Source organism: Magallana gigas, chromosome 2 (genome assembly GCF_963853765.1).
Source record: "Magallana gigas chromosome 2, xbMagGiga1.1, whole genome shotgun sequence".
NCBI lineage: Eukaryota > Metazoa > Mollusca > Bivalvia > Ostreida > Ostreidae > Magallana > Magallana gigas.
In genome coordinates, this window is record NC_088854.1 from 23016836 (window position 1) to 23044741 (window position 27906).

Genomic DNA, 27906 nt, shown 5'->3' on the forward strand with positions numbered 1-27906 from the left:
TATTTGCCATACTAATTAGTTCTACTGTAGATTAGAATCAAAGTTGAATGTCGGGATTGGTATTTAAGGTAAACAAATAAAATGAATTAAGTCGGGTTAGATATTCCGAGTTGTATGTATACAAATTACATTGGGTAAAAGTGGACTGGTGGTGTCATGAAATAGAACGAAATCATTTTACCATGGCCTCAGTAGCACGAAATCCTGGTTATAAGTATGACATAGTTTATAGACAGATATTTTACGCGGATGTGTTTTGTTTATAAATGTAGAGAAATACTAGTACCTACCTCCTACGTGGGAGTACCCAACTGATAACATTAATTTTATATCTGTATATATGTAACATCAGCTATACATGAGTTATGCAGAGAAACCCCATAGATTCCAACTACTGTATATCAATTCTACCATGGATAAATGGATATCCCATTCCCATTCTGGTGACCCCTGTCTTTGCTTTTTACATACTTTTAAAAAGCCTTGGCTAGCAAAATTTAAGATGCTCTTAACCAGATTTGAAGGACTGGCTGGCCATGGCAAGTTTTAGTGAAAGTTATCCTCCATCAAGAAATATAGGAAAATATTAAAATTAGTTAGAATGTATGTTAGTTACAGCAGAGACATAAATAACAGAGATTGGCAACTGATTGAAATCTCTATTGTAAATTTTTCCCAGTTTAAATCAGTATATCTTTCTAGTAAACAATTATATCGAAATATAAACAGCTTAAACCTATTACCAAAACATTCAAAATATTATATTTTCATGAGTTTATGTCATACAAACAATATTAAAAGAGGAGTTTTAGGAGGCAGTTGGCTACCCGTCTTCTGAGATTTTGCCGATGTTTTATAGCTGGCCATTACAATGTATATTTTCTAAATATTAATCTTATTTTTCAATTTTTTGTTTCTAGAATGTCTAAAACCTATGCACACTTTTCGTTAAAACAATATACTTTTGGTTTAAGATCATTATCTCAGTTAAATAAAATGTAGTTCTCAAAGTAAGGTTGGTTCCGTACCATTTTTTAACAACAAAACAAGCTAATGGCGGAGTTGCCAATCTCCGTTATTTATGTCTCTGGTTACAGCAATAACTTATGGATTTTTTCTTGACATCTACATGTAAATATTATCACAGGCACCTGACGTTATATATTTTTCTCATTACTAAAAATAAAATACCCCAATCAAAGTATTATTAGGTAGGGAATATATTCTTTATTACTAGAAATATAATATATAATGCAATTTGTTTACCACCCTGAGCCTCCTTAATCTGATACATGTTGACATTGCATGCTGCCAATTTAAATATTTTCGAGAATCGGATTAGGTCAAACAAACTTTTATATATATTAGCTTCTAATATGATAATACAGTCATTATAGTTGCCACTAATTCTATAGACTCACAATCAGAGGTCTTAATATAGCTTCAATGGCAACACATTGCTTTTGTAATAGAGGAAGATGAATGATCTAGACTTGAACCCAGAACCCTTCAGTTTACAAACCCACGCTTTTCCAATTGAGATCAAAGGTCAACCCACTAGCTAGTGTTAGTAGGAGCATGGCAGTACTGAGCCTATATTATATCTAATATACAGTACAGATCAGACCCAACTCAACAGAAAGTAGATCCCAACTAAACTCTGGGTTTACATTTGGGGTCTGCTTGGGGTTTACTCTGGGTTTACTAGAGCAGACCCAGAGTTAACCCTGAATAAACCCAAAGTAAACCCAGAGTGGACACAGAGAGTAAACCTCCATCAAAAGTAGACCCCTAAAAGCAGATGCAACATGTGCATTTCGAATATACATGGGGTGGGAATTAGAGGCCGTAAGATGGTAAGATAAAAGACCTGCCTGCTTCACACTTCAGTCGTACAGTGGACCTCATAGCATACCCCAAATAAACCCCTAGTGGACCCAAAGTAAAGCCCGAATAGACAAAAATTATCAAATAGCAGACCCAGAGTAAACCCTGGGTTTAGTTGAGGTTTGCTCTGGTGTTATATGTAGGTGGGAACTGGTCGGTACTGTACACACCATTACACTCTTCCTGCTCTTCTTTTGAGATTTCCATACCATGAGACCCTTTAAACCACTCCACATGGGTTATTTTGTCAATGTAATAGATAAGGAGGGATGACCACAACTAGGCTCGAACTGAGGACCCATCAGTTTAAAAGCCAATGCTCTACCAACTGATCTAAAGGGTTAACCCACTAGCTAGTGCTAGTAGGAGTGTGGCAGTACTGAACCTATTATATAGCTAATATACACACTATTACACTTTGATTTTATTATTTTTAAAGTAAACTTTTAAGGATTTTTCTTGAGAGTCGAATAAAATATTATAGTGCTTAAAGCCTTAAATAGAGACAATCACTTGCTTTTACACACATTTACAGTTTCAATATGTGACCTAGTCTATAGAAAGTACATGCACATGTACAAATTTTATTTTCTTGGGTATTTTGTGGTGATCTACATTGATTATATTTGATAACCAAATACTTCTTTGAAAACATTCAAATTGAATGTAATTTACCAAAACAAATTATAAAAGTGTTTTTTAATGATATTAAATAAAGGGGAATGTTTTTGATATTTACAATTTCATTGATAACAATATGCTTTGTTTTAGATATGAATAAGGTACAATGCATTTCTATTTTTTTATGTTTTTACATGCACTTTATTTTTTAACTCCAGACACATAAGTATGAATTCTTTGTGAAGTTTTACTGATGATTTTGCATGCAATAAAGAAAATTATTATTTCATAATAACAAATATCAAAAAAAAAAAAAAAGATTGCTTAAATGAAAAGAACAGACAAAACAACATCAACCTGTTTCATTGTGTTTATATTAAACTGCAAAATAGAAACAAAATTTATTACTCAATTTAAAAACAAATATACTGAAATATGCTTACAATTAAATAAAAAAAACCAAACAAAAACATTGTGGCTGCTCTGTTGGTACATGTGCACATGTTTGTCAACAATTTTTGTTTCCTTTTTTTAGGAGAATTTCTCGTCACTTTTTGAAAACTTGTGGATTTAAGCTTCTCTCCGTGGATGAGACAGCGGTGGAGGCTGTAGTTAGACATCCTGGTCCAACAATGTCAGACTACGACGTCTACGGTAAGGACAAAAACATTTACTAACATTCACAAAACTGAGTACATGTACTTGGCCATGGTTTCCAAAACTACCCTGACAGAAAAATATGGTTAGATATGTTGATAAGAATTTTTGTTTATCATAGAAATATATATTTAATTTTCCTTTTAAATGAAACAGTGGATGCTAATACAATGTGTAGGTATTTCTTTCAATTTGATAAAAATGCATGAATTAACTTTATTGTGTATTTCCAGCTTTTAAATTATAATTAATGCTTCAATGTTAGCTTAAGTACACTTTTACATGCAGAAAGTAAACTTTGGTGATACAAATGTATCCTGAAAAGCTATTTCTCTGTTAATTTTATAAAACTGAATGATGTTCATGTAATAAAGGGAATAATATCAAGACATCAATATAACATCAAGAAGAGGTGATGGCATGAAAGCCTTTTGTCAAAATATTTCTTTGCAGTTTTTCAAAAGTTGAAATAGCTAGATCCTAGATGTTACTGTTCCTTAGTTTGATTTTTTTTAAATGTATGTTTATAGTTTTACATATACATGTACTGCAGTATTTTCATCATTATATTTTTTTTTATCAAATTAATAAGAAAAAAATTTCACCAGAAGTTAATGAGAAATTGTATTTTTTAGGGCAGCCAAAATTATGGAACATGATGAACCTCGTGGTATCAGGCCGCATGTTTGTTCATCATCAGCCACTTGACGAAACGGGAAGAACATTCCGAGACTTTGAAAAATTGACGAGTGATCGATTAACTTTCCTGGTGACATCAGAAGTCTGCTTCACGAAGGCTCTTTATGATCCTGACGTACCCAAAAGTTCACTGTTGACAACAGTCAGGGGAGGTTACATTGGGAACACATCTTTTAATTCCCACTCACTTATGAAAACCGAAAGCAACGAACTTCTGATAAGTAACGTCAATCAAGTTGTCAGCATAGACATGGAGACAAGGCGACCAAAGCCTCTCCCAGATTGGTGGAAGGTTAAATATGCAGAGTCAGCAAAAAAGTTTGAGTCCTACAAACTAGAGAGGTTCCCAAAGGGAGAGAACACAAGTGTTTACCAAGTGAAAGTGGCCTGGAGTGATACAGATATGAATAATCATGCTACATGGAGTGCGTATATAAGGTACGCTAAGGATGCTGCTCACCATGCTGTCAGAACTGGTTCTCTGCCAGACTTTGAGGAAAATCTAGGGAAGGGAATCAGCAAAATTCAGTCACATTACTTAGGAGAGTGTTTGGAAGGAGATGAACTTACAGTGTACATTTGGGAAGATTCAGGGGAATGCTATCAGCTAAAATGTCATATTGATAAGAATGAGGAATGTATATTTCAAACAATTATTTCATTTTTTAGCTAAATACTGTAACATAAGTTCTAAAATCAGGTCATATTACATGTATATAATTAAAAGAAAACTGTAATCATATAAATAATATGTTGATAGAATTATGAAATATCCAAAATAAAACATTAAAGGAGACTGATGATCTTGTCATTTGCTAGTGGCGTGCACAGGTTCATGTTTATTGTTATGCAGGGCTGAAGTGTGAATTGTTTAAAGATTGTCTTACAATTCAACTATTTGTTTGATATATAAAATGTTACAATGAAAAACATGTAATAATATATATGGCTGGGAGTCAAAATGTGATAATTTGCAGGAGCACAAGAAGTAAAAAATTGCCACAGTAGATGAATACCGATAAGTTCACTTTTGTGAACAAATTATGCTGATGCAGTTGTAGAATTCAAACATCATATTAATTAAAGGACTATGTGCGGTTTTATGCATTTTTGCCCCCAAAATTAAAAGTTTTATAAAGAGCTTTAAAAATAAGGTGGAAGATAGTTAGAATCATATTTAAAAAATAAGGGTGCTAAAGATTATCACCACAATGACGTCTTAATGTAGAAATGAAGTCATGAAGATTGCCTTATTTTGATATATTGATGTTTTGTAGCAAAAATATGGGTGTTTTCTGGTGGTTTTTCAACTGGGAAACATCGAGCGCAGGCTTGCTCAAGTACCTTTTTTTAAGTATAATGTGTATAATTATACCCCCAGCTCCGAAGGAGAGGGGGTATACTGTTTTACCCTTGTGTGTCTGTCTGTCTGTCTGTCCGACTGTAACAAAAATTTCTGTCGCATTTATCTCAGCAACTATTTATCGCAGATGCTTGAAATTTTTACACAGTGTTTGTTAAGGCATGCCATATCGTGGGATATATTTTTGTACCAATCGGACGTCAACTTCCTGTTAAAAGACGACTTTGCTTATTTTTTAACCAAAATTGTCAAACAAATTTTCGTCAAAGATTTCTCAGCAACTATTTATCGCAGATGCTTGAAATTTTTACACAGTATTTGTATAGGCATGCTTTATCGTGGATTGTACCAATCGGACGTCAACTTCCTGTTTAATGAGTACTTTGTTTATTTTTAGCCAAAATTTTCAAACAAATTTCCGTCAAAGATTTCTCAGCAACTATTTATCGCAGATGCTTGAAATTTTTAACACGCTATTTGTTTTGGCATGCCATATTGTTGGATATATTTTTGTATCAATCGGACGTCAACTTCCTGTTTAATAATGACTTTGTTTATTTTAGCCAAAATTTTCAAACAAATTTTCCTCGAAGATTTTTCAGCAGCTATTTATCGCAGATGCTTGAAATTTTAACAAACTATTTGTTCAGGCATGCCATATTGTGGGATATATTTCTGTACCAATCGAATGCCAGCTTCTGTTAAATGTCGACTTTACTCATTTTGCATATTCACATCAGAGCGGGGGTATCACTAGTGAGCATTGGCTCACAGATATTTTGTTATCAGAAGAAAAACATATGTTAAAATCGTACTTGAGCAGACCTGCGCTCTATACTTCCGAATGCAAAATATAAAGCAAAATTGAAAATATTTTCAATTGTTTACAAATTTGCGAGAATTAGGTCATTTAGTTAACGTCATACATGATAGATAAATAGCGAATAAGCAATGATGATTAAAATCATGATTTTAGTTATAGGCATCCACTGTACAATGATTTATGAAGATTTGATTTTTATTGGACACTATTTAAAAATTGGTTAAAATTTGGGGCAGATATTTGACCATACTGCACATAGTCCTTTATTATGTATGCATGGGCATTACTTGTATAGCTTTCTCATTTCCCTTTTTCGCATTCTACATCAATCAAAGACGGTTGTTATACATGTACATGTTTATTGAGAATTTCTTGAAAATGCTTATCCAAATCGCTTTAAAATCTTCATAGTCATAAGTCAGACTGAGTATTTGTTGTGTCCAATTTAATTAACTATTATTCCAGGTGCAATACATGCAGTTACATTTAAATCTACATTATAACCATTGCATTTACATTTATAGCCTGAGGCTAACATGTAGCCAATAATAATGTTAACTTAGTAGTTACATGAAGCTGTGCGAAGGTAGATCATCATGCACCTTTAAGTTGGTTGTGAAATTCTGATGTTCTCTTTTGTTTGGCAAATGTTGATTTGATATCATCTTTACAAATAATTTTAAAAATATAAGTTGTCTTCAGCTTAAAATTAGAATTGTTTGTTCAGATTAAAATTAATGTATACAAACATTCTTTAGTCTATAATTAGAAAATCCTTATGAAAAGGTTGTAAAAAAGACTATCCTAAGAGAAACTATAGAGTTTAAATCATACCATATTTGGAACATACGGAGATATATGCAATTATAAATAACGATGTAAGATCCAGGTGGCCGTTATATGTGTCAAACGATTTTTACATTTATGTCGGATGCCCTATCGGATGATTGCAAATATAGTTGTGTTTACCTGCCAGAAACCAATTGCTCCCATCACAAATCATGCACATTCATTTCATTTGCCCTTTTGTATATAATAAATGCAATAGTACATATATGCTTGTTGCAATTTATTGAATGACCACTTATTCAGAGAATTATGATTGAATTTTTTACCTCGACCTTTGTATCTGTAAAAGTCACATTGCTTTGATGTGGTGACCTTCAGTCCAGTACACTTCTTTTGCATTTGTTGAATTTGACCTTGAGTCTTCCCACTATCAATGATCAAGGTTACTCATTTGATATGTTTATGATCAAGCAGTTGATACAATTTTGGGCATCCCAGATTCATAGTATTAAAAATTATTGTCTTTGAAAATCTTGCATTCACCAAGATAAAATACAATTATGTTAACGGTAAAATACAAATTTCAAAACTATTACAGACAAATGAAATCAAAATATAACTCGGTCAGCATAAAGTCACTAAATTAATTTATATATAAATCATATGCACTTTACGTTTTATAGAATGTTTACTTTTATTTTCGGTTTTTTTTTCAAATGTTGTAGGAAGACCTGCATAATGTACTTGAAGATATGATAAAAACCCAAAGAAATTCACGAGTTTATTAAACGCACAAATAATACAGTTACACAATAAATCATTGTCCTTGTAATTGTGGAATGTACAAATGCAACATATATAGATGCCACATCTTTAACATTTTTAATAAAAACAACTTTTCTTAATAAAATAGTAATGTACTATTTATTTTTAAAATTATCATATGTACACCACAATGAGAAATATCTCAAATACTCAATTATAAATCGTTGCAAATTCTAAGGTCAAAGGTGACATTGTTTATGAAAAAAATATTAATTTTCATAAAACTATATAAATGATTGTAATAAACATTTTACATGTGATTAATTTTATCATTTCATTACAAATGACCCATGTCTAGAGCAATAAAAGAAAATGGGCTGAAATAGCAACAACATATGAACGGATCAATGTTTAAATGTTATAATTATTAATGGATAACATCATCAGTATTGAATAAACCATTCAAAACTTGCATATATTTACTAAAATAAATAAACACAACATATTAGTTTCAGTTACACATATTCTATTCTATAATTACATTCAAATTCATATCAATTTTTTGATTTAAAAGTTAAAACTACCTTTAAACCTAATGATGATTAAAGGCAAAGTGTGCGTATGATAATTTTGGGTTTTGTTATAGACACTTTGTCTTCCTTCTTTTTAAAAAAAAAAATACAATTGTTCAACATCATAATTATACATGTTCTGACATATCATAAAGTAAACATTTTGTCTTCATTTTACTGGTGCTGTTCATATAAATTCTGAAAATCTCTACACAAATCTTTTCAAATTGCACTAAATTGTTTCTACAGCATTAATACTTTATATCAAAATAGTTCTGTATAGGGTATACTTTCACCCTTTAAAACCTCCATAACCAGTACGGTTTTAAAGGTTAGGAATTTTTGATCTGACACATTCAAGAATTTTCTCCGCTAAGTCAATGGCTTCTTCAGCCTGGGCAGCATTGTACACCTCCGAGGGTACTCTCATCCTATCTCCACTAGGAACGGCATCAGGGTACCGCATCTGGAAATAGTTGCCCGTAACTCCCTCTAGACGAAAGGCAAGCCCTGACAACTCAGGGTCATTTATACAACTCGTTAGAGCAGGAAGTCTGTGTGTTTGGACAACTTGATCTGCATCGATTTGAAACTGCAACGCCTTCAATGCCTTTTCTGCAGACTGCAATACATTAAGATTTAACCTTAACCTTACTTAATACAAGCAGCAAAATATTAGTACGGCAAAGACAAAATAAAATTCATTTTAACCAGGTTTTCCGGACTTTTAAAAAATCCTATAGGATTGTCAACATTTCCTGTAGGAGAATCAATTTTCCTATGGGAATTATCATTTTCATTATATATATATATATATATATATATATATATATATATATATATATATATATATATATATATATATATATATATATATATATATATCAGAGAAGTGCATATTACTTGAATTTTTGGCGAGTTCAATTATTAATCTAGAGGCCACATTTTCAACTGATTTTCGATATACGAAATACCGAGCCCGAATTTAAACTGATTGACCCCCATTCTCTCTGTCTTATTATTATTTTCGTAAATTACTCAAATTTGAAACAGAATTTGACTATTGTATAATTATTTATCGTTTGGAAACTTTTAGAGCATTACTCCACATGGTACGAAATCAAAATAGATAAACTATTATTCTTTACTTTAGTTCATGTGTTTGTTATACCGGTATTGAAGAGAAAAGAAAATATTCCAGAGAAACGTCATGATATACAAAGAATGCATCTTCAAACAATAAAAGTTGCTGTTCAAACGATAACTGTTGCCCATATGTTCAAACAATAACTAGCTCTTCTGCAAGGGTATTTGCAAATTGAAAATTTGTAATATTTGATAGACACCCTATTTTAACAAATAAGACCAACTGTTCTTCAGATAATTGTTAACATCATCTTTCTGACCCCTGTAGATTACATGTGAACTTGAGACAACCACATACATCTATTAGTACGCTTATCTCAAAGTTATACTGTAAACGTATTACATTTGGCAATGTATTCTATTTAGCGTTTTTGGCGGAAAACGGCGTCGGCTAAATCAAGTATATCGCCAAATGTAAACTATATACAGTAGGTAGATAAATAGGTACATTTAGAAATGGACTAAATCAAATCCACGTTAACTTTTTGAAAAATCATATTCCGCCAATTATCGTACATGTTAAATATTGTACGTTTACAGTTTATTGTATTAGAAGCTATTTCTTGAGAAAATATTTTGAAAAACCTAGCTACACATGTACCTTATTTTATTTTTTACCACAACTATGGGTATAACCCTTTATTTAAAAAAAATGCCGAAAATCTTTTTAAAAAAATGCTTTTTGCCAGGCTTAGTTGCATTTAAGAAATAAAATAAGAATGTAAAAAGTTAACATCTTTTAACAGAGAAATAACAAAGACAACGGACACGTTTTGACCAGAAAAGCTCTTAAAGATCTTTAAAAGATTTAACTGCCATTTAAATCTCTTGAAAGTTCATCTTCTGAATCTTCTTTTAGCGTGAAATACATGTAAAAGTTGATATTTATTTTTTGGATCAATAAAGTAAATCTTCTGAAACACAGTTTCATTGTTGATAAACGACCATTATCAATTCTCTTAACATTTTAAACGATATGGAAAACTTTTCTTTTGAACTGAAAGAAATTTGGACTTCGTCGCAAATTCATCACATGATCAGAGTTTGAAATGTGTTTTTGTTAATAAATGTAGGACAAAGATTAGATAAAGGTGTAAGTGTTTGCTCATTACTCAAAGATGAATTGCATACTTATCATAGCATAGCATGACATGCTACATTTATCGAAATCATAAAAACAACATAAAAAAGTAAATATTGAAAATACAAGACAGTTTACAGCGTACCTGATGACATTTATAACATGCCCAATTGTATGCTCCCTGTTGACTTTTATTAGATGTTGAGGCCTGAAAGTCATATTCTGCTTGCCGAAACCATATTTTTGCCTGTTCCGGTTGAGAACCTTTTAACTTTAGCTGACCGAAAAAATCATTAAAGTTACTACCACTTTGTTCTTCCATAGATACGCAATTTATTCGATTTACCCCATGAATTTCACCAAGTTGATAAACATTTATTGTAAACTGTGATTTTGGAAATACTTCGTTTGGATCAAACATGCACATTGCTTCATTATCAAAAGATTGACGATTTTCTAGTTCTCGTATGACAAATTCAATGAATAAAGTTAATTCTTTTAAGTTTTCTTTGTTTTCAAGGTGTTTGTCAGGATGATATTGAAGCAGAAGTCGTTTTAAAATTCTCTTAAATTCTCGATTTCCTCTTTCAAAAGCACTTCTTAAAACATTTGTGATGTAATTTTTTATCTCATCAAAGTTCCAATTTAACACTACTGCATTATTTACCACTTCCTTATTTCCGGTGACAATCCTGTTTTTAATAAATTTGTATAATTTCGATGCTTCAACTGGGATGCGTTGTCCACTTCCAATGTCAATTAAATAGCTTATTGTCCAAAAGTCCTCAATTGGATACTCATCCTTCCTGCCATTTATTTCAATAACTTTTGCTAAAATGTATTCAGATTCAGTATCAAAATCATATTCTTCATCGATGACATGATCAAATATTTCATAAGCAACATACTCTTCAGAAGCTATATATGTGCAGGAGTAGTCTAAAAGATAATGAAGATCAGTGGGGACAACATTGCCAAGCTCTGGCATAAACAAACGTAATGTCAATCTATTGTCTCTGCTGCTGCAAATGTCAAGACTGTCTAATTCTCTTTCCATTCCATTCGGATCTTTAATGAATCTTAATATATCTAAAAGATGAATATGATTATCCTTTAATGGTTTACCTAGGAAAACATTAAGGCTTTTCAACCAAGTAGAATTATTTACTGTTCCGTTTGCTTCAAAGTAAATGATAACTTTTGTCAATTCGTTATCATCACTTTCTATGGTTGAAAAAACAGTTTTTCTTTTAATGGTGTTTGGCAATACTTTACCCTCGAAGGTCATTATAGTTTTAAGTTTCTCAACACATTTTATTTCAACAGACTGAAGACGTTTCTGAATTCCAATTGCCTGTTCTTCGCTAAAAGAATTTCCATTCTGGTATAGTTCATCTCTGATAAGTCTGCATACACCAAAGAAAAAACTCGGACTACGTAGAAACGTTTGTAGTTTCTTTGCATAGTCTGATGAAATTATTGCCGTCTTACATTCTGAATCCAACTGTTCAAGTACTACCTTTGACAGTAAACGTGGCCTATGATTTTCTGGAAGTTTATTTATTACAGACAAAGGATCATAAATGTTCATACCCAACACATCAAATTCAATGAGGAATTCTATATCAGGCATGTCATTACCAATTCTATCCTCTATCAGTCTGTCATCAGTTAAAACCAATTCATTACTTTTTACCAAAGAGTTACTTTTGCTAAGAAGATAGAGAACTGGTACACTGAAAGCATCCACTGTTTCGGAATGGAGTTTAGTAAACAGAATTTTGATTGCTTTTTCGATACAAGATCTATCATTTTGATGCAATATTTCATGTTGGGACTTTTTCCATATTTTAGACAAGATATGAGCCAGATGGTTACATGTCAAATATTTTGCTGCTCCATGGCCCTCAAAAACAGGAAAGAAATTCTCAAAACACGTAGAGGCCTTGTACAAATAAGGCGGCATCTCTTCGTCTTCTCTGATATCTAAGGCAACATTCTCAGGTTTGAGAAGTATTTTTCTCTCCTTTATAAATATAAATGGAATGTATTTCAAATCGAAACATGCATGTTTTTGCAAATACGTGTAGATTTGACTCATCATTTTTGTAACTGTTATTTCAATCGAACTGTTTTCAGTACAAATATCTTTGATTTTGTCTTCAAGAGCATTGCATACATTTTTTGTATGATCCAATACAGTACTGAGAGGTGGAATTAACAAAAGTCCAAATCTATCGTCAGCAACGCTTATATCAGCTGTACGCATATTATCTGTGATATCCTTTGAAATAATTCCCAACTCTGTCCACACTAAATCTTCATGTTCTGACAACGTTGAACCTCGGAAACAGAGGAGTCGACTTTTTCTTTCGAATCTTAAGTTACCTTTTAGAGCTAAAGTCCGATAATCTTGTTGTATTTCATGAGGTGTAAGGAATTTTGCATTTGCAATACGTTGCAAAAATAAATAGTTTTCATACAAATCCGAGTTATCGAAGAGAATGCGAACCATTAGTTTAGAATTTTCTTTAACAATTTCACTAAGATTTTTTGCATTTGAAAGAATTTCCAAACGTTTTGCAAAGTTTTCAAAAATATCCGGTGTCATGTCACTTTTCATTCCACAATGCACCAGAAACTCTTCCCAGTCCTCTTCATCAAATGGAGTTGGAGGAAGCTCATTTAAACAACATAATTGGTTTTCTATTTTAAAAATCTCTTTGCAAGGGTTAAAAAAATCAGATGCCTTCGCTAGACCTCCATGTCTGACTGGTATGAATGCAATATTTTGCAATAAATTCTCCAACGATGATAATTTTCGACAATTTTCCTTGCTTGAATTATACTTCAAATTAGGTAGGGTAATGTCCTTGATAAATTTCAAGTGCTGTAGAATTGCTTTTGCAGGCATGTGAATAAACTTTGGCAAAATATGATTGATGTATATTTCTGTAGCTTTCTGTGTTATGCAACCTAAATACTCAAAAAAATACAATGGTATATCGTTGTCTTTAATGAATACTGTTGATATATTCTGTCCAAATTCAACCAGACCATCATGAGGCATACCTTGAGGCAGCACAATTACAGTAACGTCTTCTTCTGATAATGTCATAAAAATATCAGCTAAACCACAAAAAAACGGTAGACATTTTAGTTTCTTTCTGCAATCGGTGTTCTTTCTCAATATTTCATAATGTCTTACAAAAAAGTGTAGCATTGTCGTGCAAGCAGTTTTTTCAAGGTTCAACTTTAATCTGTTAAAATACAAACAATCTAATGTATCTTGGACACTGTCCACTGTTGCCAACAACTCAATGGAGATCTTTGAAATATTATCTGGAAAAGAAACTTCTCTCCCAGGGTAAATTAAATCATCGTCATCAAAAATAGGAACATTCAACTGTTTCAAAGCAGATTGCTCGAGGCAGTTCAATTTTGATAATACTTTCAGAACATGTTTTCCTTTATTTAAAGGATATAGTTTGCATGTATTGTCAGCATATTTTACAGGCAAAAAGCTGCATTCTCCCATGTACATAACCAGTGTGTTACAAAGTTGTGCAACAGGTTTTTCGTAATCACCCTGTTCATAATCTGTTTTTGTTGTTCTGATTTTGTTCAATTCGAATTCTTTTTCTATATGTACGAGACACGTTGAGAGAAAATCCCAGAAACTATCAATCCATTTCTTATTTGGTAAACATGGTCCTTCTTTATTCCAGATTTTTATTTTTCCTTGACGAAAATCCTCCGGGACATTGACAACAATTAAATTTGAAAGATTTTCGATTCGCAATATTTTTACAAAATCTTCAAATACCTTTGATTGAAGCAAATAGAATTGTTCTAAATGTACAATTTTGTCAGCGGAAATTGGTAAAAGATCCACCTTTTTTGTCAAAATCATTTGGTTTGTGTCCGCAAATTCATGAATTTTATGAGATTCCGAAACGAGAAGGGGGACGTTTTCAAAGTTTAAAGCTGTTAAACTACAATCTTTCAAACAGTATATTAAAATTTGATTTACCCAATTCACATTTTTTAAACATGTCTTGGACACGTTTATGTTGACTTGCTCAATTCTGCATTTTTCATCCGAGCTAGAACTAAACGATTTTAAAAACTGTAGTACCGCTTTTGGAGAAACAGTCTGGACATTAGCTTTGGCATCTTTCATGCTTTTAAAAATCCACAGCGGAGACTCAATTATTTTCATACCAAGATCTTTCAGAATGCTTGACAATTTTTTTGAATTCTTCCGTTTCATCTTTTCATAAATACTATATTCTGAGTCGTCTCTAAACCGGTACGATATAGTATTAAAATAAGCTGGAAAATCACCGAACAGCAAAGAAACCCATTTAATTTCCATGTGGTCTCCTTTTGCAACTGAAGTTTGTGCTTTATTTTTCCTAACATCATAATTGTGCGTTTCTGTATCATTTACCTGCTGCTTCTCAAATGAAATTTCTTTATCTTTGCACATTTTTTTCACGATAGGAAAAACGCAGCAATTTGTTTCAGCAATACAAGTGTATAGCTTCTTTGTGAGGTGCTGCCAAATATTTCCTTCAACTTTTTTCATGCAAGGAAATACTTGATGAAATTGATTCAACTTTGACCATGGTTTTTTGGATATACTACTTGTAAAAAGCGTTGTTTTCAAGTAATGAAAAACAGAAATGTAGGTTGGTACAATTACGTTTTCAATCAAACATTTGTTCCAACATGCTTTTAAATCTCGATTTTCATCATTGTCCCACCAAATGTTTCGACGTGTCTCATTATCTAAAGCAAAATGTCCATTTATTAGAACGGGTAATCCAGTTTGCATAGGCAACGGCAGAAAGCAGTATACTCGAGAGTTTTTCAGCTTTTCGTCGACAAATTTTATTTCATCACTAGTCTGTGTTAACCTTTTGTTTTCCATGCTGAATGCTACACCAGAAATTGGTAACAAGGCAAGTCTTTTTTCTTTATAAGCATTTTGAACTTTTATTGGGATAACATTCCTATCCATAAACCCAAAACCAGTGACAACAAGCCATTTTTGTTTATACTTTCCATTTATGTTTATGTTCAATTCATATGTAAATTCTTTTCTGTCTATACGACATATATATAAACTGTCCGTTTTCATGTGTTGTTGAACGCTGCATGTTAAGGTATGAAGATTTTCTTTGCTTGTTTTGTTTGATATTTCGGCTGTTACAACAAATTCCTTTTCCAAGGATCCATCTTCTTTAAATGTAGAAATGCTTACACGTCTAACATTGTGAAGAAACACAAGACAGTCAGCTATCTCGTATTTTAATTTGTTTAAAAGATCCGTCAATTCATCAATAGTTAAAGTTCTATGTGAAAGTAAAGAATTGTCATTGCTGCGAAGTGGAAATCGAAACAAAGTTCCACGTGATGATTTCCATATGTCGCTATCTTCTAAATAGCAAGGCTTCATGTCTGTGTATTTTTCTGTTAATAATTTTGATGCATTTTGGAATCTTCTGCCTGGCCTCTGTAATGGAGAAGTAGGTATATATTTTCGTTGAGGATCTAAGACACACAAATTATCAAAATTATTTTCCATGTCTCTGGTGATAAATGATGGAACGTCTGTGATACTATAAACAACGTTAAATCCAACCCCGTACTGTCCTGTACACGTGAGATCGTCTCTTTTGTTCCCAATTCCTAAATTTTGAATGCCACACAGGTCTTTCTCCGTAAATACACTATCATTATAAACACAAAGAGCAGGACCCTGGAGTTCTTTCCAGGTGTCGCTTAAGATATGATCAGTGCCATGACATCTGGTATCTTTAATAAAATGCAACTCTGTTGCCCCTACATCATCAGCATTTTGTAGCAGTTCTTTCAATATACAGGCTTCTGGATATCCATCTAAGATTCGATTTATTCGATTTGTCAGCTCCTCATGTTGTCCAAACTCATGACCAAATTCTTCAGAGTCGTTCAAAATACTCTGATCTCTTTTTGATTTGATTCTTGCCATTTCTGCTACTTTAAGAGATATTGTTTTATTTAAAATTTTCATTGATTCAGTAGTAACGATCCAATCAAAATCATTAATGCACAAATCATTAACATGACATAAATATCCATTTGTATCTGGGAGATGCAGATTGTCCACTGGGATTGAATCGCAATTTTCAAACAGAGTTGTCAATCTGGAGACCAGCCCTAATGTGTCCGGTGGCAACTGCTTTCCATCATATTCATTTTTTATTTTTAATAGTGCGTCAATGATGTCAACAGGCTCAAACGATTTTCGGACCCCAATCTTTTCCATAAACGTAGCGAAGCAATCTGCATACTTCGGGCTTAATCCAAACAAATATGGACTACAGTCTTGCTTCAGTGAAAAAACAACTTGTTTTGGATAGACAAACTTTCTTTCTGTCACAACACATGGGATATTTGGTAAATAGTTATTTACGAACGTCTCGACATCTGGTTCCGTCAATCGTTTTGTAACTGTTATATATATTTCTTTACACATATCTTCAATCTCTTTGACTTTAGCATTTTCAGGTGTTCTTATAACTTCACTGATTTGGAATTTAAGAGTATGTATATCAATATCTTCTTCATTTTTCAAACCAACCAGATGTAGCTCGTCTTTGTAAAAAGAAAAATCTTCATGTTTTACAAGCAAGGGTTGAGAACAGCCAACTAACTTTAAGAGAGATGGGAAATACAACTTGCTTGGTTTTTCAAACATTTCAATGCTATTTTGAACGTCTTTATGGTCTGAACATTTCGATACTGTTTTTGGTGATACTCCATTGTTCCACTGAATAGGTGGCCAATCAGCCGGTTTACTCGCTACAGGTAAGAAAGGTATATCAGACAGGTGTTGCATATCTTCCTTTAGAATGTCAGAACGTAAGTAACGAAGGATATTTTTCGAACGAAGAAAAGCACACTCGGTGCATTTTGTTGACAGATTTGAAACGTCTCTCGATTGTGATAGCAAAAGGTCCATCTGCATTTTATTTTTCATCATTCCTAAATCTACAAGTGTATCTAAATCCTTTTCTTCACAAAATAAATTTGCAGGAAATCTTTTATCTTCTGGTAAGAATATTCCCGATATTAAGGAATTGGGATGAACTAGGTGTTTAGGAGACATTCGAAGACCACTCGGACAGGTAGAAATACAGTTGCTGTCTTGCAACGCCATTAAAATTCTCTGATTTCCTGAGCGAAGTGCTTCTAAAACTATTTTGTCATAGTCATCTCCTGGAAACTTAGCAATATTTGGTAGAAACAATTCAATGATGAATGTTTCGTAAGAAACCACATGTTCAAGGAAATACGCTTTGTGACAAAATTCTAAATTTTTGTAAATTTCATCTGGAATTTCTGTAATGATTTTTTCATCCAGTGGATTTTCTTTTAATATAGTAAATGCAAGCTTGTTTAAATGGTTGTATGATTTGATATCTAAATGCAGAAATATGCATTCCTCAAATGACTTGTACCCTTTATGCGTTTTAAAAACAGGCCTCATTCGTTCTACAACTGATTTATAAAACTCGATTTGCAATGTCCTCCAAAGAAAATCATCATTATCAAGTATTGGCCATAATTCATAACCACTGTACATAGAATTCTCCGCCAAAGCATTGTTTATCTCCCTCAAAAGTTCTAGAAAAGCCTCAAGTGTTGCATCAGACAATAAAGAATCATTCCAAACGGATTGCTTTCTGTATTCTTTGTCATCTTCGGTCCCAGTCAGAAGTCGTTGACGATCTGAGGAAATAGCGAATGTTCCATTTACATGAAAAGCTAATTTACTTTTTATTGGCATTGGTAAAAAGCAAAATATGTGACTTTTGTCATAAAGTCCAAATTTGTTCAAAACTGGTTTTCTTTGACCAAGAAACATTGGAAGAATACAATCATTCATTGTATCATACGGAATTCCAACGCTTGAAAGGGGAAGTGCACCGTCACTTTTATTTTTGTGAAATAGTTCTAATGCCTTGTTTTTACCCAAAGCCCAGGATATCATCCAGTTTGTTTCTTCGTCGAATTGTGAGGTTCGCTCTACCCAAGCGTGGCCTTCACTAAACAAAATTATCTTTGTTTTGATGGTTGCAGGAAAAGCTGATATCTGCATTCTTGCATTACATTGCTGAGAGGCTGCAATCAATATGTTGTTTTGGCATTTATTCATTGCTTGTTCGTGGCTTTCTTTTTTTGTTACTGTTAGTACTAATTGCATTTCTTTGTCAGGATCTACGCAATTACTATCGGCATGAAAGATTTTTATCTGTCTGACATTTTGTGTAAAAAGAATCATATTTCCACAAGTCTTACAGAACTGTTTCATTAATTTTTCCATTTCTTTAGAAGAGTATTCTTTGTTGCTGATTTCGCTTGTCCTAGCTTGCTGTTTTGTTCGGAGAGGGAATCTGAACAAAGTACCTTTATAGATTTCGTTTTCTGTAAATGTTGATGAACTGAATCCAAACACATTTTGGTATGGCTTAAACTGATTCTCGTATTTTCGAAGCATTCCTTGATTTCCGAGATTTAGCTTAATACCCAGACTTCCTTCTTTTTTAAATGCGTCTCTTAAATATTTGCCATGTGGATCTAAATACACCAAATGAGTTCCGCTCACAAAACTGGGAAGATCTGTTAAATTATACACTGCATTAAATCCCAACCCGAATTTTCCTATTTTTGTGGTGTCTTGCTTTTTCGATGCTCCACCAATCTTCTGTATGTTTTTAAAATCATTCGAGGAAAAAACTTTATTGTTAAATACCCAAAAGGCCGGTCCTTGGCATTCTTTCATCTCGGTGTCCAAGAGATAACTTTTAGCATCTTCGTTTTCTCTTTCATCGTATAGAAAATATACTTTAGACGCACCAGCATCATCTGCATTTTGAATAAGTTCTTTTGGAACAGAAAGACCATCAGTGTATCCTTCTTCTAAAAGACGATTCAACCGCTGTGTCAGAGGCTCAGATTGTCCAAAGTCTGAACAGATTTCCTCAGCGTCTGATAAAGTCAACTGTTTCAATGACTTTACACCAATTTTTTTTGCAATGACATTGTCAATTTTTGGGTGAATCAGGCATAACTTATCTTCCTCTGTAAATGTTCTAATGAACCAATCTAAATCTGAATATGCACAGTCTTTAGCAAATTCGAACTCCAATTTATCTGAGCTCATCGATTGAATGGGTACTTTGATTTTATCTTTTATAACAGATATTTCTTCTTTTGAGAGCTCTGACAACTTTTTAAGGATTTTTTCTGCCTTTATCAGATCATCTTTGCTGTCGGATTCATTATTTTTATCCAATTGAAGTTTTTCAATTTCATTTAGAGACTTAATAAGTAGAGAACTCGATTGACTCTTTTTGCAACCAAACTTTTCAAACATATCCTTCAATGCAATGTATTCTTTTGGCAAAGGGATGAAATATGGTTTCAAATCAATATCTGATTTTTTGCGCTCTATATAAATGCTACTAGCTGGCAAAAATCCTATTTCTGTAAAAACGCAATTGACTGGAAGCAGTTGAACAAAATCACTATGTTTTTGTCTTGCTAAGTACTGATAGACTTTTTCCATCATAAAACTATAACCTGTGTGTTCATCTTCATCATAACACGTAATAATGTTGTGAAAATGTTTGATGACATCCAACATCGCTGGTTGCGTAGATCCAATAAACTCCTCCCATTCTGTTTTTGGTGTCGGAAGCACTGATCCAACAATAAATATATACTGTGAACTATACATCATCTCAAAAGAGACAAATGTCTCTGGATTTCTGTACCAGTCCATTGACTTTGGATAATTGGTATCCCTATCTTCTTTAAACGGCACAACTTTGAATGTGTATATTTGCTGTGCAATTTGAGGCTCCTGTCTTAAAATTTGTAACAGAGCATTGGATTTTTTTCCCTTTAAGACAGTCGTATTCTTTTCAAAGTTTTGACATGTGTGCAAAATGTCCAGTAGAAACTCTTTACTTTGACTCTTCTGAAACGTCAAGGTGCAAAGAAGAGACATTTCTTTTTCACACTCTTCAGGAAATCTGAACTCGCCAAAAAACAAATCTTTAAGAACCAAATCATTTGGATCATATAGCTCATTTGCACTGTAAAGCTGTTTTGTTCCATTTTTTATAAATTTGAATTTATTCAAGAGTGTTTGAATCTTTTCCCAATTTCTAAGTTCTGATCTTTTGCCTAACACATAAAAACAAAACTTGCGTTTGTCATCATCATTGGCTTTAAGAAGTCGTTCACCATTTTCTTTTAGCAAACTCTGTACACAGTCAGTTAAATCAAACTTGGAGGCATTCAGCTCAAGTAAAAGTCTTTCTTCAAGTCTGTTTGTAGACATAATCATTTTCGTCGGAAACTGAATTGGAAAATCCCTGTTTCCAATGTAAACTCTGTCACATTGATCCAAAGATGTGTAATCAAAACAAATTGTATGAGCATTTGAAAAACATTTGAAAATGTTCAGTCTTCGTAAGAATGATATTAATGATTTTTTTATTGAGTCTGGTAAGAATTCCTTTAGCCATTCTTTTTCAGTGTCAGTGCTCTGCTTGTTAAATAAAACCAGATCATTTGTAGTGCATCTTTCCAAAACTTTACTTTTTCCTTCACTATTTGATTGTTGAGTAATCCCTTTTCCTGGCGCTAGCAAATAACTGTCATGAAACGTCGTATCCACAACCCAAATTTTGAAATATGCCAAAGTTTTTATGTGACAATCACCTGTGCCTGTATCACAAATAAACGATTCAGAAACTTTTTTCAGTTCATCTGATTCCTTAGTTTTAACAAGACACAACTCTTGCATAGGGCCAAGTGATATTTGTTGCCGATTTGTAAGATATTGCCATACTTTAGTAAGCCATATGTCTCCAAAAACAGCACTTGAGTGTCTAAGCAGCATTGGCCTTTCAGTATTACTTTCTGCCTTTTTTACAACGTCGTTTAAAAACTGAAACCAGGTACTCGAACACATCTTTTGAAAGGCATAGTAACCTACAAAGTAAAAAAAAGAAGCATTACTACAAAACAACCATAAGATTAATATTATTGCATCATTTACAGTGACTATAAATGATTGGAAAATGATCGACGGTGAAAAGTTAGTCTTCTCAAAGTTGAGAAAAATACATTTTTGTTATCAATGTTAAAATAATCATATTATTCTGCTCAAAGTTAAGACGAATATTCCGAAAACTTTGATAATAAATTTAAAAGCCCATACAGCAAACATCGCTATAAGTCAATAATGAAAATGTGACTGTCGCATGGTTCTACTTTAATGACCGAAAAGGTTAACTGCCCGTATTATATCACTGATGCTTGTGCGGATAATTTGAAATGGGAAGTGTTAATTGAATATTCATTGAACAATCATTGTGTATTTTTACCCAAATTAATTAAACCATTTTCTTAGGGTTTAGCACATAAAACAAAATTCTTATTCTGCAATTTATCTACTACTTATTTAAATTTTGAGCAGAAATAATATATTTAATTACAGTCCCTCCTAATCAAGGTCTGAGAAATTTAACCAATTAAGACACAAAGACCATGCAGAAAACATGGTAGCGCGCCCTCGCCAAGGCGTGTAACAACCCTTACTTATTGTTTGAGTTTTGCAGGATATGTTAGACTTGAAGATTATAAGAAAACATCAACAATACCACTCATTCTTTTACTAAAACTAATATAAGGATAATAAAATCCACATTGCTATAGTGAGTTCCTTGATATTTTTAAACTTGTAATAGAGAAAATGACTGCTTTTCCTTTACACTTTCTTAAATACCAGAACTAACACCAAAACCCTGTTTCATGGGAAATGAATTAATATATTTTAATATACCGGAATCTTTGCTAACTTTAACAAGATACTATACTTGTCTTCTAAATGTATAGGAAGATTAAACAATTTTTTAAAAAATGTCTACTGTTTACAATTATGACAAATCCCCATTTAATATAACTATTTTGCAATTTATGTATCAGTCTTTATAATAATGCAACTTTGATCAAGAATTGCTAAAATTTGAAGATAAAAAAAACTATATACCTGAACTGGCAAGTTTCTCTAATAACTGCCCAAATTCAGTTGAGTCTTTTAATGCAAGAGAACATTCCTTGCCAATCAGAATTTCCAATTCTTCGTTTTCACACAAATAAATATTTTTTTGTTCCCCTCTTTGTTTGTGCTGAAAAGTGGTGTAACTCTTGTTTTGGAGTGGTAACAACTCTATTCCTTCCAGGTCAGACATCTCGCCATCACTGCAGCAATACATAAGAATATGTTCTTTGCAACTTCTTTGAAGCCCTTTGTATCCTTTTTTCATTTTTAGAAGATTTCGAGTTTTCAAAGGAGTTGTATAATGTATGTCTGCAAGACTACTCCATTGCTGAAATAGATCCACATGTTGCCCAAGAATAACGACATTTTGTCCACATTTCAAGAAAACATCTATAACAGAGTCCCTCACATTCTGTTGGATGTCTTCTTTAAAGTTAGCAAAATAAGCATCCCTCATAGGCACCCACGTTCTTTTCTCAATACACGGTATGCTTGACTCCAGCAAATATTCATTTATTTTTTTTCCAACACTGGCCCAATTGTGCTTAATTTTTGTCATTCTAGGAATGCAATTGTAAAATATGTTCAAATCCTTTGGTGTTGATTTGAAGTCAGTTTGCCAAAACTCAAAAAATTCCTTATAAACAATTGGTAGAATTTTACGCACCATGCAAACATTCCATAGCATATCATTTTCTAGATGTGAATCGCTACTTGTTTGATCATGGGAAGGCCACTTTATATGTTGTCTATTACTGTCAAGTGAAAAAAAACCATTCACATGGACTGGCAAACCTGTTGAACTTTCATCCTCAAAAGGTAGTGGTAAAAAACAGAATATCTGACCACATAAAATGGGTTGGTCAAGTCGTGCTGCAATACCAATGTATGGTCTGTACTTTGACCTCCTGTTTCTTATAAGATTTGAGATCTCAGCACTCATGATACCTGCATGGAAGTAATTGATAACCAGCCACTCCTGCCTTAAAGTTTCTTCATCTGTCTCAACAATGAATGTAACAGTACATTTCATCCAAACCGGATCACAATGGTGAATCCATTGATCATCTCTTTCCATATGTTCTTCGATTGACTTTATTTCAGTTTTGTATCGCTCTCTTTCTTCTTTGATACTTTTGGCACAAGTATCATCCAGTGAAACTACAGTATCAGCTTCCCAGCTGATATTAACCATTTTAAACAATCCAATTTCTTCGATTGATGTCAGAAATAGCATCTCAGTGCCAATACCCTTCTTGAATGATGCTAGAAGGTTTGAAACTTTTTCTGGTGTGTATACATTTTCTGACAAATTGGATGGTGAATTTCTAAGGGGAAACCAGAATACTGTTCCAGCAAAATTCCCTTCTTTGATGGTGTCTTCATTAATTCCAAAAAAGTTGTATAAAGCTTCTAATCCTTGCGGACCACACACATCTTGCTGCACAAAGTCTGATATTGACACCTGGCAACAAACTTTTCTGGGATCAATCTCCTCATACAATGGATCAATGAACAATATTGATGTTCCACTTATCACTGTAACAGTATCTATATATATATAGAAGAAAAAACATTTTAAATTAATGTTTGAGACTGATGGTTTTTTTTCTTTTACATGTAGAAGAAACTTTGAAAAACAAAATTTTGACATGGTACCATTGTTTTCAAACATGAGAACAATTTAAGACGCGTCATCATAACTGTTTTTTAGGATGATAAAGATCTTGTAACTTTGGAAACCCAGGCTTAATTCCTGATTGTTTTTGTCCTGTGGTATTTTTCAATAATTTAAGTAAATTACCAACTTGTACTTTTAAAAATATTATGATCATGTCAAAACCGATAACCAAAAAATTGAAAGCAAGGTGTTTTGCATTGTTGGTTTGGAATATTCAAATTTCTTCGGATTTTAAATATAAACTACTTTTTTTTGTCTACAATTATGGCGCTTGTTGTTAAATTTATTCGTTAGGACATCTAAAGTAATCTTCTTTTGGTAGTTCTTTGCAGAGTTTAAGTTCAACGACAGTTCCAAACAGTTAGGAATTTTGTGGCGGTTTTACTACTGCTTAATATGCAAGAGTACATTTATATTAAGTTATTCAAACAGTGATATTAACCATCCATGATAGTTCTTGCAATACACCAATATGATATCCAAGGGCACATGATGTTTGATTTTTATTAAACAGATCTCTTCATTTGAGTCACAACTCGTCACTGGTAATAAATTCACATGGGTTGAACGTTTTGTATGTATCAGTGGCATGCAAAATGTAAATTTTTAATAAAGAAATTCATTTTAAAATGCTTCTTTGCTTATTAAGGTATATCCTTAGGTTAAAACCATGAAATTATTGCAGTTGACTAGTGATTTGTTGAATGATGAAGTTCGTTTTATTTGTCATGCCCTATTAAAAACTTCATCAACTCTTAGTAAAACCACTTAGAAATTTTGTAACCTATTAAATTGTGGTACCAACTAAAAAGTCCATATTGAGGTTTATACATTATACGAACGTACCTGTGATGTGAAAAACAGATTTGAATCCTATTCCAAATTTTCCCAGTTTCAGTGGATCGTCATGTTTGTTGCTCTTTCTGACCATTGTAATTCCTTTCCAATCCTTCTCTTCAAAGACCGAGTCATTGTAGAAACAAAATGCTGGACCCTTAAATAATTAAGAATGGTAGAAAGAAAAACTTGTAATAAAAAAAGTAAGGAATCATTCTTTGAGTATTATGAGGTGATGATTATGGTCAAGGCACGATCAAATCAAATAAAAACTAGATGCTGTCATTAGACAGTAATACCCGCACCAAGTTTTTGCCCCTAAATAACACTGTTTTGTACCAGTTTAATTAAAAAAGAAGGCCACATGCAAGCTCCGGTAATATATTTAAAGATTATAATTTTCATAACTGAAGGATGAGATCCCTTCCCATATGATAGATTTTAGATTTGCTTCTGTGTGCCTACATGAACATCATCGTATGCTTAGATTTAGAGAAGGGGTGGGAGTGAGGGGTCCAGACCCCCCCCCCCCCCCCATGAAAATTCATTTATATCAATTGTAAAATTACCAAATATACACCTTGGACCCCAATGCTCTTACAGACATGTAAACGCTCTAACCAATTGCGCTTCAATGTTAGGTAACATTATTTGGGGGGGTAAATATTTGATTAATATTTAATATACTTTATTATTTATCTCAATAGGAAGTATACATCATTATATGCAGGTGTCCTGCACGACCTTAAAGCTGTTATTTTCCTAATAAAATAGTGCAAGTGGATTTGAAGAATAGGTCATAAAAATACATGCATGTTACAAATAACTGATCTTTGTCTGAAGTTACGTACACAACACAGGTCTGCAGGTCTCATTAGCGGGTACTAGTTTTACCCAGCTCTTCGATTAGATGGGTTCACGCGTATACATACATGTCTGTGTTTTCCATATGCAGAAAAGGATTAGTTAAGATCAGCTAAAGGAATTCATTATTGTGTTTTAATTGGATTATCATTAATATGATGTTGACCAATTTAGGTAAGCATAATACATGTAGTAGCAGTAGCACAATATAATGAGATGCCATCATGCCAGCATACATAAGTTCTACTTTCACTTTCTAAATGTGATCTCCCTTTGACAGCATACTGTATCATCATCTTTTAATATTCAAATAAGCTTATCATCGTTACATATCCTATTGCATTTGTAAAGTTTCTGTCATTTTAGTTGCAAATGTCATTTTTTTTCATTTGTCAGACTTGCACTATTGAGTTGACCCAATATTGACCCTGACATATAAACAGTTTCTTATTAAATTTGTGTATTACATGTAAGTGTAGACACTCATCATTTTTATATGAGTTATAATAGGAAGGAAGGAGTATTTCTTTCTTAATGTATTATAATGCATCATCAAATGGTGTAAAGTACATTAATGACCCCCAGGTGTTGGCTTTAACCCCCCCCCCCCCCGCCTTTATGAAATAGGAAATGATGATACACTGTATATTTTGTTAACTTCTGAGATCTGAGATCCTCATCCTTAAACCATATATATAATTTATTCTTGCTCTTTGTGTCATTGCGCGTAAAATTGTATATAGAGTATGCCCCCTTGGAGACACCCTGACATTCTAGAACTAGAAATAATAAAGTATTTTTCTTATTCATATGTTACAGTAGTGTTTGATCCATGTGGGTAATTCTTAGCCTAATGATGTCACTGCTTTGTTTAGGAGACTTTACAATTGCCCCAAATAGGCGAATACACATGCATATAACATTTTGTTTATAAATTTGAATTAAGCAATTTCCAAAATGTTAATGTGCATCAGGAGAGAAAAAGCAATAAAGAAATGATTTAAAATTTGCTACTGTACACATGTAAGAATGTATTAAGAAGACTGAATCTTTAGAACCAGGTTAGATTGGGGGGGGGGATGAATGTGGAGTATAAACATTTATAATTTGAATCATTTATTGTTATTAATTTTAACTTGTCAGTGAATACTAGTTATTGATCCCAAGGTAGAACTATGACCTCTGATCATATTTCAATAGATCATTTGTCAATTATGCAAGGTGTAATGTAATTTTTTTTTACAGAATTACATTTTTTACCAGTTTTTAGACACCCAAATTATATTTTGATTTTAATAGATCATTCGACAATTAAGGGGGGGGGGAAGAAAAGTTTATATTTGAGTTTGCTTGGGGCGGGGGTTCCAAGTCATATATTTGACAATTATTTAATGTAATTTAAGATAAGACTAAGCCTACTACAGTCATGAACATGAATAATATCTAGAACGAAACACAAACTAATACATGTATATACATAGGAAGTATTACAAAATATGGATGATTGATCTATATCTGGGTTCTTAAATTGAATCATATATCATGTACATATTATATTATTGTTTCTTTGTTCAAGGCATTTCAGATGGTATGTAGGTCATGATCCCAAGTGCTCTTCCTGAAATTATCAAATATCATAAAAACCATTGAGATCCCCACCTTAACTCAAAGATATTATTCCTCCTTAGGTCATGGTACATCAGATCATTATGGCATGTAAGTCATGACCCTAAGGGGTCATCCTGACCCCCTTAGAATAAGAAATTGTCAATTATCTTTAAATTATTGATGTTTGATGATCCTATCTCTATTTAACCTTTATTATTAGTCTCCCGAATGAAATTTGGAGACTTATTGTTTTTGTACGGTTCTTAATACATGTATTATTATTCTTCGTCTTCTTCTTTTTCTCCTTTCCCGCTCTGAACTTGTTTCTCAGAGATGGCTGAATGATTTTTCTCATTTTGGGTTGGGGGGGGGGGGTGTCAAAA

At 32.8% G+C, this 27906-nt stretch overlaps 3 protein-coding genes across 4 annotated transcripts in view; 1 reads left to right on the top strand and 2 right to left on the bottom strand.

Moving 5' to 3' along the window:
- LOC117681472 (sacsin-like) overlaps positions 1 to 27906 on the bottom strand; it is a 166813-nt gene that overhangs the window by 48361 nt on the left and 90546 nt on the right. The gene's annotated exons all lie outside the window — the stretch shown is intronic.
- On the top strand, positions 101 to 4660 carry LOC136269695 (uncharacterized). The gene is made up of 3 exons (XM_066075673.1): positions 101 to 214; positions 3044 to 3162; positions 3801 to 4660. Exons 1-3 carry the CDS (start codon positions 183 to 185, stop codon positions 4535 to 4537), a joined length of 888 nt encoding a protein of 295 aa, XP_065931745.1. The 5' UTR covers positions 101 to 182; the 3' UTR covers positions 4538 to 4660.
- LOC136269771 (sacsin-like) overlaps positions 7608 to 27906 on the bottom strand; it is a 37494-nt gene continuing 17195 nt past the window's right edge. Inside the window, exons 4-8 of one of the 2 annotated variants that reach the window (XM_066075674.1) lie at positions 25061 to 25208; positions 22522 to 24084; positions 11071 to 21461; positions 10549 to 10680; positions 7608 to 8798 (exon numbers count right to left, since the gene is read on the bottom strand). In XM_066075674.1, the coding sequence (XP_065931746.1) occupies positions 8502 to 8798; positions 10549 to 10680; positions 11071 to 21461; positions 22522 to 24084; positions 25061 to 25208 (12531 nt within the window). In that variant the 3' untranslated portion in view covers positions 7608 to 8501. Of the gene's footprint in view, positions 8799 to 10548; positions 21462 to 22521; positions 24085 to 25060; positions 25209 to 27906 lie in introns of both variants that reach the window. The other variant, XM_066075675.1, reaches the window with a different exon arrangement.

Bases quoted from the DNA above. Each gene is read 5' to 3' on its own strand.
- LOC136269695 (XM_066075673.1), top strand. From the start codon at position 183: ATGGCCTCAGTAGCACGAAATCCTGGTTATAA. The intron at 215-3,043 runs GTATGACATAGT...TCCTTTTTTTAG, and splicing joins GCACGAAATCCTGGTTATAA to GAGAATTTCTCGTCACTTTT. The intron at 3,163-3,800 runs GTAAGGACAAAA...TGTATTTTTTAG, and splicing joins GTCAGACTACGACGTCTACG to GGCAGCCAAAATTATGGAAC.